This window comes from Brassica oleracea, chromosome C3 (genome assembly GCF_000695525.1).
Source record: "Brassica oleracea var. oleracea cultivar TO1000 chromosome C3, BOL, whole genome shotgun sequence".
Lineage (NCBI taxonomy): Eukaryota > Viridiplantae > Streptophyta > Magnoliopsida > Brassicales > Brassicaceae > Brassica > Brassica oleracea.
This window is the reverse complement of record NC_027750.1, coordinates 50,718,149-50,729,717: the sequence shown is the minus strand read 5'-3', so window position 1 is coordinate 50,729,717 and position 11,569 is coordinate 50,718,149. Positions and strand designations below refer to the sequence as shown.

Here is an 11,569-nt window from a genome sequence, read left to right as displayed (position 1 = left end):
CAATATATGTCAATTTATCTCCTAAGCGGTTAGCTAGGTGATTAAATCAGAAATCGAACATTAAGTGATCAATTCAATGTAAGCAGTAAGAACAATATGAACGAAAAACAGTTAAGATCACTTATTTGTGTTCTGTTCATGCGGCTAACACCCTACAACCCTAAGCAAGCTTAGCCTACTACTCAATCATAAAGCAGGATGACACAGACATGGTTTCTGAATAATACTGCATTTAAAATAAAGTAGAAAGAGAAGGGTTCAAGATGATCTTCTCGTGAAAATGAGAGATGGAGTCTTCTCCCTTACAAGTTGCTCAATCCAAATCGTTATAGGTCTCTCGTAAAACTAGCGTAAGTCAAATAGAAATGATAGCCTCGGCTATGGAAGCGCTGGTGGTAAAGAGATAAGAGAGAGTGGAATCTAGGGCAAACTTCCGGAATAGGAAGTTTCCTTAATGATCGGCAACAATCAGACGCTTGTTCTCTTCGAGAACAACCTTCGGGTTGTTCTAGATGGCTGTTCCGCATCGAACCCTTCAAAACGACATCTGACTCCTTGAATCTCTCTTCTTTGCTCTTTCACCTGCTCCAAACCTGGAATGATATCAATTAAACACGAATTAGGACTGAGAATTAGCTCAAAGCACACATATAATGGTATTAAAAACACCATATATCAGCAAGCATTAAGAACAATTATGAATGAAGACAATCAATGGATTCACTTATCTATGTTTAACTCACAGATCTAACACCCTAACACCCTAGACTAAGCAAGTGGATTACTCAACCATGGACAGAGAATACACAGAGATAACATATGAAGAAAACATGTTGAATCAATATATATATAAGATAGGGTTCAAGAATCTTCTCAAGGTGAGAGAGATGAAGCCTTCTCCCTTTCAAGGTAGCAAATCTTCAAGTACAAAAGTCTCCAATGGTTTCTTATGTAAAAACTAGCGTAAAAAAATATAGAAAAACAGAAAAATAAGTTATATAAACGCCACAGGCGGCTGGGAGAAAAAGATGGGATAATTAGGGAAAATCCAGAAATATTTGGAAACTTCCTTAAAAATCTCTGCCGCTGGAACAGGCACTTCGAGTGCTCCGCTCGACTGTTCTGCGTGAAAATCACCAAATTGCACTGTTTCTCTCCTCTTTTCCTCCAACTGGTCTATCTCCCATCCAATGCAACTCTAGACCTGTAATGACTCGAAAAGGACTAGGAAGACTCGATAAAGACTTGAAAACCAATTGAAAAGCATATATACAAGATGTCTAAAACGCCATATATCAAACTGTCCAAGGGTTCCCCACACCTTGGCAGTTCCAAGCTACAACTTTTAAGGAAGAGGAGATTTGGATTCCGAAAATCCATTCCTTTAGCCTTTCCTGGTATTCTTGCAGTAGGAGGACGACCACGGGAATGCTTGGTTTAGGAGCCTTAGCGCTTGGTCCCGTGGCAGATGGTTTTGTCTTCGTACGGTTCATCTCATTGCGAGGGATGGTTCTGGTAGATCTTTTACAGGGAGATGGTGCAGCTTTAGTGGTTCTTCTTTTACGCACACCAGCTCCTTGTACACTCAAAGAGGACACTGTAACTCTCCTTCCAAGGGGCCTCACTAGTCATCTTCTTGAGGACGGTTCCGAAGTTTCAGTTTGAGCAGGCAGAGGTTGAGAATCTGTAATCGGTCCTAGTCTCTCCAGAGCAGATACTCTCTCTGGAGTGCTTTCCATTCGGGTTTCAGCTGGGGGAACTGATCGTTGGGATTCTATGTTTTCTCTTACCAGTTGAGCAGCCGCTTCTTCGAATTCTCCCTGTTGGTCAGCCTGTCTGATACATTCTTTTCGAGCAGCGCTTTCTGAGGGATCAACACAATTGGAGTATTGGACCATGACATCCCTAATTTCCTCCATTGCTATGTTTAGAGCAGCAGCATGCAGTGAAGTATGGAGGGAGGGGAAGGCTCATTTGTAAGGCTCTGGTGAGCAAGGACTTTTGAGGATGCTGAATGCTCAGATGGTAGTGAGTTGGGGCGTCGAACAAGCCCCTGGTTTGGTTTCTCCACCCATAGGGGGCGGAAAGTTTGGAGTGGAGTCTGATTCTTTCTGTCATCATTTGTACGTCGATACTCTCTAGAGTGGTACGAGTTAGAGCTGTACTCCCTGTAGTTGTTTTGCCTTGATTTGTATCGGTCTTGGAATCTATCAGTAACGGTTCTCTCCATTGAAGGAGGATTATTGATTCGAAGAGCCGAGGAGCGGTTGTCGTCGTTTCTTGAAGAAGCTCTAGCCGGTCTAGCTCCATAAGCTCCTCTCGCATGGTAGAGGGTATGTCTTGGTGGAGAGGGGTGATGTCTTTCGCGCCTGCCCTCCCTCTGAGATGGGAAGACTCTGTCCTCTCTTGACGATGAATGGCGGGCATAAGAGGATTCTTGTTGTGCTTGTGAGCTAGGAGCTTGAGTTTTAGTCTCCTCAGGCTTATCTGGACAGTCTTCTCTACTGTGTCACATACTGGAGCAGTAGCTACAATGATACTCAAGCTTTTAATACACCAGTGTAGCCTCTACTTCTGACCATTATCAAATTCCAGGGTAGTCTTCTTTATAAAGGGCTGGAGTCCATTGATGAAAACTCTCATCTTTGCAGTCGTGGAGGTGATTTCCGTCGACTCCCAAGTTCCTATATCCCTTGCAATGCACATAAAAGTCGCCTCTGACCACAGATGGAGAGGGACGCCTTGGACCTGAATCCAAAACGGTATTTGGCTAGGAAAACTTGGAGATAAAGTCGGCTCCCAACGTTGGAGAATTATCATCCAGCGGGCAAAGTGATAGGGTTGATTGTCAAGAATTTTCGGGAGGTCTTTATCAGAAGCAAATTGGAACTGGAAGCAACCCTGCCCCAGATCTGCTCCAATAGGGCGTAAATCACACTTCCAAGGATCAGAGAGGAAAGGAATGAGGGACCACATTCTTTGAACTTTAGGGTTTGTCATTCTTCCAACCAGCGTGAAGGAGTGTTTTCTGATGAGTTCAGAGCTGTCAAAGGAAGGAACTCTAACTTGAGCGGTGCGAGGGGGAGGGGTGGGTTCAGCAGGGGCCTTGCCCATTTCCACATAGAATAGTCGTCGATGCATCTGGCGCTTAGGGGCGCTTTCAGAGAGGTTCAGATCGGTTGAGTTTATTTGGTGGAAAACTACAGAGGTTCTTCTTACTTGAGTAAGAGAAGGTTGGAGGATTGTTCTTTTAGTGAAGTTCTTCACAGCTAGTGAGGCTGGAGAGGTTGAAAGGTTCTTCTACGGCGGTACTTGTCATAGTTCTGGCGCAGGAGGAGGAGGAGACGGTCCCGCCGACCACGGGTCGGAGGAAGAATCCGGTGTGTAAAACGTTGAGTCTTGTAATTATCTAACAGATATACCCAAAAGGGGGAATAATTTGAAATGAGAATCTATTATTCTGTGGGTAAAGAGCTGTCGGGAGGGGTGGGAACAAATAATCGTAAGGTAACAGACTTGTCTTGGAGAAGGTGCATGGGAGCTTTTTTTTTAATCTGGAAATTTCATGTTATAAAGATTTACATTCATTTTACTTTTCTAATACTATACTATATAGTATTTCTATTGAAAATTATTTTCAAAAGGTATAATAGACTCAAAAGTTCAGAAGAATTCAAGTAACATGGTTGTATTGTGGGAACTGGAATTCACACCGTCGAGTTTTTGTTAATCGGAGGAAAGCCAAGTTAACCTAGCCTTCCCTGAAGGTCTCGGTTATCTGTTGGGCCATGCACAACACAATCAATATGAAAGATTCAAAAGTAGTAAATCGTAAAAGAGCGAAAAGAGAACAAAGAGGTCTTATTTTCGAATTCGCGTTTGAGCGTGAACAACAAGTGAGATCCTAGGCCACGAGAGCTGTCGGTATGTTCGCTAGTCTAGCCACCTAAGTTCTAACCTAGTCGAGTCGCAGCTCGATAGTAAAAACGGAAAAAATACCTAAATTGCTCTAAATATTAAGTTTACTCTTAGAATGCTCTTTTTTATGCTCTTCGTCCTAGGTGGGCCGTTGTCCGCAATTCGGACCCTCTTTGGGCCGTATCGAGACTTTAGCGTTTTTATGATTTTACTCGCGAAGTAGCCGTTGGTATAGGCATGGTTCTTCCAACGGAACCCTGTTTCTTCGCATAGCCAAGGCAGTTGGTGTTAAGTTAACTGTAACCTGCTCCACTACGGAGAATAGGAAACTGTTCGAGAGACATAACCTTCCCAACTTCCCGAATACTTTCGACGATGTTTTGTAGGCGGAACATTGGTGTCGTATCCACGGACCCGAAGACTGAGTTACGGCGAATACTTTCGAAGATGTTTTTCAGACGGAACATTGGTGTCGCATCCACGGACCCGAGGACTAAGCTACAGAAACTTCGGACGAAGATGCATGGTTATGGGATGGGACCGGGTTCAGAATGGTCCATGGCGAATTGGCCGCGCTCGCCGGGCGAACTGATCTGCGGCACGTTCGAGCTCCCCGGCGAGCCGACCGGCAACATGGCCGTGCTCGCCGGGCGAGCTGGCCGGTGTCACGGCCGAGCTCGCCGGCGACTCGACTGGCAACGCGGCCGTGCTCGCCGGGCGAGCTGGCCCGTGTCACGGCCGTGCTCGCCGGACGAGCTGGCTCATGTCGCGGCCGAGCTTGCCGGGCGATCAATTTCGGCTGTTCGTTTTCTCGGCTTTTGATTTGACCGAGATTCGGTTTTTCTGAGGACTTTCGGACATCGATTCCGTCGTGACCGATTTTGACCCCAACAGAGTTCCAATCACAAATGATAACTTTGGATCTTTTCTCCAATCTTTCAAAATCCTAAAAACCTTGCTGTGAAAATAATAAAACAAGAAAACCACACCCTGTCTCTAACATGGCGGCAAAGTTTATAGGGTAAAACTCGTCAGAGGTAATCTTGTAAAATGGTGAAGACTTGGGCTTCAAGTCGGCTGTGACCAAACGGGTTTTCTGCGCGCTTCGCTGTCAATCGATACACAGATGTGAGTATCGATCGATTATTCCTCTCCAATATCGACCGATGTCGAGCTCGATGGTCATCTCGGGTGCTTGCTCCAAATATCTCCAAAATCCTCCAAAATCATCACTTATCTCCAAAACACTCCTGATCTTATAAATATAATAAATAGACTCTATAATATAATAATTATTAGTAAAAAAACCCTAGTTTCCCAGAGGTCCCGGATATCTGCTAATACCACATGCTAAGCAATCAGAACACGAGATAACAACGATAAATTATATGAAATCGTAAAAAGAGAGCAAAGAGAAGTCTTATTCCGAATTTGCGTATGAGCGTTTTCAACAAGGTATAAGCCTGGGCTCGAGAGCTGTCGGAGAGATTCCTAGTTCTAACAACCCTAAGACGGCTAAACCTAATTGAGTCGCAGCTCGAGTAACAAAAACGGAAAGTTGCCTAATTGCCTTAAGTGCTAAGTTTGCTCTGAAAAAATCCCTCTTTGTGCCTCTCGCCTAGGACTCCTTATATACTGGCTCCAAGGTCGGTTTACGCTTTTCCTCTTCTGCCCTTAAGCCGCCATAGCATAGAGATGGAGATATTCCATTTTTTCTGATCTTCGTAAAGTTTGATCAATAACTTAGAATGGCGGGGAACGTGAAATGGGTTCGCTACGGTCTTCGGGAGATACCATCGAAGGGTAGATGAGAATGCATGGACTAATGTCGTATCGACGTTTCGGAAGAGCTTCGGCTCGAGGTCGGTCGCTACATAGTGACCGAGCGAACGTTTAGTCGCTACGTAGCGACCGAGCTTCTGTTCAAGCTCGGTCGCTGCGTAGCGACCCTTTTCGAGCTTTTGTCCGATGACTTGCGTTTCCTCCGCAAAGCTTCTCATAAGGAAGAATTTATTTCGAAAGAATATTTGTCGAGGAAGGTTTTTCGTTTTTCTTCTTCGGGAATTTGGACGTTAACTTCGTCGTAACCGTTTTCGACCCCAACAGTTAGCCCCCCAGCTCGTTAGGATCGTGGATTTCTAATGAGATCCCATCGAGCGGTATGGCGAGTTCGGACGAGATTGGTGTATTTGGGCGAAGTTTATTTCAAACTCCTCGGAAGAGAGTTATCGAAAAAGTGTTTATTAAAAAATATAAAATTCTGAGCCCTTACTTCTATAAGTAGTGAGCTCTTGTCATTCATTTGCTTCACACCTTCCCTTCTTCAAACCTTCAAAACCTCTCTAGCTCCAAATCTCTTGTTCTTAACATGTCTTCTTCCCATGGTGACAAGCGAAGTTCCGATGTGGAGATGGGCGAGGCCACCTCTCCGGTGCCGATTCCGACTTCTCCGGTCGAAGCGCCGGCTTGCGTTGCCGACCATCTCTTCTTTCGAGAGAGATTAGTTCGTCGCCAAGCCGAGAAAGAACAGGTTCGAGCCGGCGCCGAGTTACCGTCCTCTTCTGCACTAGCCGTTGCTCCGGGTCGTGGGACCGAGGGTGTAACTCCGCGAGATACGGGAACTCTCGCAGGCTCGGTCATTCTGGATGCTTCGGCTTTACCTGCTGGATCGTCCACGACTCCGATTCTCGTCGAAGATAAGGAGACGGCTGCTGACTCTATGCCTCCTCCTCCGGCCAGGAAAGAGATCGTTCTAGCGCTGCACGCTCCTAGTGTTGTTCCGGTTGCTCAGCCTAAGGGCCGGAAGAGGAAGTTTACCAAGGGCGGTGACGGGGAATCTTCGCAGCATGGAGACTTGAGCATAGCGTCGGGGCTTCGTGGAAAGGTTTGTCGCTCGCTTATTCTCTTGATTGTTACATATTTTTTCTAAAGACAACAGATCCCTAACTTTCTTCTCATTTCGCAGTTCATGTCGTTGATCGGCGGGATGATCAGCGAGTGCGATTCTGAGACTAGTCGTCTCGCCGGGGAGTTGTTGGAGCTGCAGGGTAGATGGTCTGAAACCGAGGCCTTGCTGACGGTTGTCAAGGATTCTCACTCCGTGAAAGTGTCGAAACTCGAGGTCGCGATAGGGGAGCTCGAGAGGGACCTCAGGAAGACGGCGAGTTCACTGCTTAAGGAAAAGAAAGCCAGGAAGGCCAAATTTTCAGAGGTGCGTCATCTTCAGCGTCAGATCGAGGGTGATGCAGGGTTAGCGAGCCGCGGGATTCAAGAGGCAAAGGATGCTCTTCTCTCTGAGTTTCAGGCTCGCTTGGCGAAGATCTCTGCCTTTCTGGGCTTCCTTGAGTGCATCCAGAATAGGGATTTAGCCTTGGTGACGATTGAGGGCGGGATGGCCGTGGTTCAGTCGTTCCAGAGTGAGACTCCTTCGACCTTAGAGGCCGAAGAGGCCAGACTGTCCGGCTGCAAGGGAGATTTGGCAGTCGTGGATGGAGATTTTGCACTACAAAAAAAGATGGATATTGTGACTAATTTTTGTGTCAAAATAGTTTGTCACAATATTGTGACGAATTGTTAACTAACTTGTGACCAAGTTATTACGTTACTAAATGGTAACTGTTTAGTCATAATATTGTGACTTAATTTTAAGTAACAAAATAATGTCACAAATGATGACGAATTAGAGACGAACAACTTGTCATAAATATTGCTATAAATTATGCGAGCAAAATGTTATTAATTTTACGATTTCAATGCCTATAATTATGCCATCAACGTAGCTGTTATGAAAAAGAAAAAAAATCATCTTTATGACTATTTTTAGTTACAATGAAAGCACATGAGTATTTAAAAATATATCATACTCAGAAAAAAAATTCTCTTAATTTCAAAATTAAGCCATTATCTCTATCTTTAACATATAAACATGATTTTCTCTGAAATAGTGACCAAAACTCAATTCTAAACATGCATATAACTTATATAAAATCAGATTTGAAAATTCATATAAAAAATTAAATGTTGACAAGAAAATATAATTCATATAAAAAGTTCATATTTAAACTACAAATTTTCATTGAATGCATGAACTTTTATAGCAAAAAAAAAACAGATTCAATTATACTATGATATAACTAGAATTTCATGCAATAATGATAATCATAACTAAACATATAAAGGCCGTAAAAAAAAACTAAACATATAAAATATTTTTTTAACAATAATAATAATAATATTTACATGTGATGGAATTAAGCAATATAAAAATATATTAATCATGTAAAGAGTGGGTAGAACAATAATAACCTAGCTATTAAACTTAAGCACATAAGTTTGAAAATGATTCTCCAGTTGTGAATGTCGATTCTGTACAAGTCGAGACGTTAACAAATCTACATGGCAAAGCAGAGTACCTTGATGATGTGAATGATAATGATAAATCTGGATCAGATGATGAAGATGGAAATTCAGATATTGAAGTGTCGGAACAGAGCCTGATTAAACTGGTCGTTGTTTGTGTTTTATCTTGATTCAAGACTTATATTTCAGCATTTTATTTTGACTTAAACCCCTATTTAACTTAATATTTTTTGTTATGTTTCATTCTGTTAAACAACGATTCTTTGAAGTGATGAGTTGCAACAAGGGTTATATCGTTAGTTGGACTAATGGATTGCAACGTAACTGTTATCATTTTCAAGAAAATTGGTTCTCGTATACAATCTACTTGGATAGCCATTATAACTCTTCATGCTTATATACTTTGATAAGCTGTTGTTTGAGACATTGATAGTAATTACAGTGAAGGCTTTATGCTTCATAAGCTTGTATTGTTCGATGATTTTTGCTTCCAATCAGACACGAACTGATGCATTTTTGAAGCACCGTTCCTGATCGTGATTGGAGATGACTTGTCGAACTTGTTTTGATAAGAAACATGAGTTCTGAAGCCTCTTCCAATATTTTATCATATTAAAGTAGCCTTTGATATAATATAGAGTTATAGACCAAACTTGTTTACTTTAAATGGAGTTATTTTTAGGTTCACCCTCTGGGTAAAACTCTAGGTTCACCAACTAATATGATTTCGTTATTTCAAATTTGATATCTTTAAAAAAATATATATATTATCAAGTTATATTATGTTTTTAAAATAAAAAGGTAAAAACAAAAAAAAATAATAGTAGTTAAAAAAAATAAAAAATTTTAACATCGTCGGCAAAACACTAAACCATAAATCCTAGATCCTAAACCCTTGGGTAAACTCTAACCCCTTGGGTAAACCATAAACCCTTGAATAAATCCTAAACTCTAAATTAAAGACACTAAAATACTAAACCTCAAACCCTAAATCCTAAATCCTAAATCCTAAACCCTAAACCCCTGAGAGTTTTAGTATTTAGTGTTCATGATTTAGAGTTTAAGGTTTATCCAAAGATTTAGGGTTTATCCAATAGGGTGTAGGGTTTAGTGTTTTATTGAAGATGTTAAAATATATATTTTTTTACATTCTTTTTTTGTAATTACTATTATTTTTTATTTAGTTTTTGCCTTTTTATTTTAAAAACATAATATAACTTGATAATATTTTATATATTTTTTTAAAGATATTATATTTGAAATAACGAAATTCTATTGGTTGGTGAACTTCGATATACAGAGTCTTTAGTACTCATTATTTTCACTAAAAATGTTTGTTACTTTTTGTCGTTATCTATGATTTATTTAAGCTACATATTTTTCTTATTTTCATGAAGTAAATATTTTGTGTTAAATAACCACACGTCTTAAAATTAGATAGTGGGGTTTCTAAATTTTTTAATCAAGCCGCCTTAAATTTTGTTAGTGGAGGCATAAAATTTTCATTATACCGCTTAGTGTTACCAAAAAATTCACGAACCCATTTAAACCCCCAAAAGATTATCTTTCTAGATATCTCTTTTATTTGTTGCTCTCTCGGTCTCTTCGTCGTCGTCCTTATTCCAACGTTTGGTTTGTCTTCCAGTTAAAAAGGTAATTTCTACTTGATTCTGGATTTGGATTTGGAGTTGAATTGCTAAAACGGTATCAAAGTTCTGTATCATGATTTTGCTAACCTTAACGTAACTGTTCGTATCCATCACCACGCTTTTGTAATGAAAACTCACATATTATGGTCTTAGCTTTATTTTAACGCTGAGTAACTGATTTTATGTTTCTTATCTAATTCTGTAATGGTTTTATAATTCATTCATCATCTTTGCTATACTCTTTCTCAGAAAAAGTTCAATTGGGATGCTTCGATCAACTATTCAGTTGAAAAGGAGTTTAAGAAACTTGCTGCCTATCCCCTCAAAGGAATGGTAAGTGTTACAAAGAAAGGAGGAGCAAAACCTGACTGGATTTTGTCGGACTATTGGACCACTATGCAAGCTTATTGGGCAACACCGAAAGTCAAAAAAACGAGTGCTAGTGCACGTGCTTCTCGATTGTCTGACCGCAATGGTTTAGGTTCGCATCGACATAGAGCGGGTTTATGTTCCTAAGCCAAAGTTCAAGATGTGCTGGTAAGGTTTATATTTCCATTCTTAGTTTCTGATTACTTGTATTATTTCTTTCCTAATTTTGTAATTGTTTATAGGAAGCAAACAACGAAGACTACGCTTTTATTGCTGTGATGAAGAAAACTCATCAAAGACCTGACGGAACATACGTTGATGAGCGTGCTCGCTTGGTTGCAGAAACTTATGAGAAGCACGTGGAAGAACGTTTCGGACAGCTTGAATCTTCTGGTCTAGATAATGTAACACTTGAGAATCTTGACCAGTGTGAAAGAAATGATATTTATGTAAAGGTAATATTCTAAACTCTTATACTGTTATAATTTTTAAATCATGTTTTGTGATGTTTATTAATACTAAATATATATACTTAGTTACATTTTTGATTATTTCTCTTATTTTTCCTTAATGTGAATCAGTACATAACTGGCTTACATGATTATAAAATAGTGTCAAATTAGTCACTGTTGTTGTGGCTTGTTTCTTTTTGTAGTGCTTTTGTTTTTGTTCTCATGTTTTGTCATTTCTATTAGGCTGTTGGAATGTCTAAACAGGGACGTGTCTTTGGACTTGGAGCATTACACAATAAGGTTTTACCAGCTTGTGATGTTTCGTGGAATGCACGCGAAGCTTCTGAAGAAGTTGAAATGATAACACAAAGATTGCAAGAGGTGGAATCAGAACTAAAACAGAGCCGTGAAGAGAATCTACAGTTTCAGAAGAGACTTAGGAATATGGAGACTCTTGTTTAGTCTATCACAAATCTAAGTGTCTAGACTTGGATCCACCACCAGAAATTTCCACTTTCCATGAAGCGTACGTTCACCCCATGTTTTTAATATCTTTTATTATGTATTTTGTTAAGACTATTTCATGTGATTATCTTTGTGAACCTATCATTGTTATTTGATTTGGATGTTAAGTTTTTTTGGTATATTAATGGTAACGTTTTTAGTGTTTCATCGCATATTATATATAATATTTATATATTAAAAACTGATGTTGTAATTACAATCTGTGACTAATTTGCCACTTTCTTTTCACTCTGTTAGTCATGATATGTAACAAGACTAGTAACAACAAAACGTCACAAATTAAAGGATTTTGTGACA

General features: G+C 40.3%; 1 protein-coding gene across 1 annotated transcript; it reads left to right on the top strand.

Annotated features, from left to right (window-relative positions):
* The first annotated feature begins 9,845 nt into the window (after positions 1–9,845).
* LOC106334118 lies at positions 9,846–11,277 on the top strand. The gene is made up of 4 exons (XM_013772461.1): positions 9,846–9,930; positions 10,176–10,463; positions 10,538–10,750; positions 10,991–11,277. Exons 3-4 carry the CDS (start codon positions 10,574–10,576, stop codon positions 11,207–11,209), a joined length of 396 nt encoding a protein of 131 aa, XP_013627915.1. The 5' UTR covers positions 9,846–9,930; positions 10,176–10,463; positions 10,538–10,573; the 3' UTR covers positions 11,210–11,277.
* Positions 11,278–11,569: the final 292 nt, after the last annotated feature.

What these genes read in the sequence shown, in the direction of transcription:
- LOC106334118 (XM_013772461.1), top strand. Translation starts at nt 10,574, where the DNA reads ATGAAGAAAACTCATCAAAGACCTGACGGAACATACGTTGATGAGCGT. An exon ending in GAAATGATATTTATGTAAAG is followed by an intron (nt 10,751 to 10,990) that starts GTAATATTCTAA and finishes CATTTCTATTAG; the next exon opens with GCTGTTGGAATGTCTAAACA.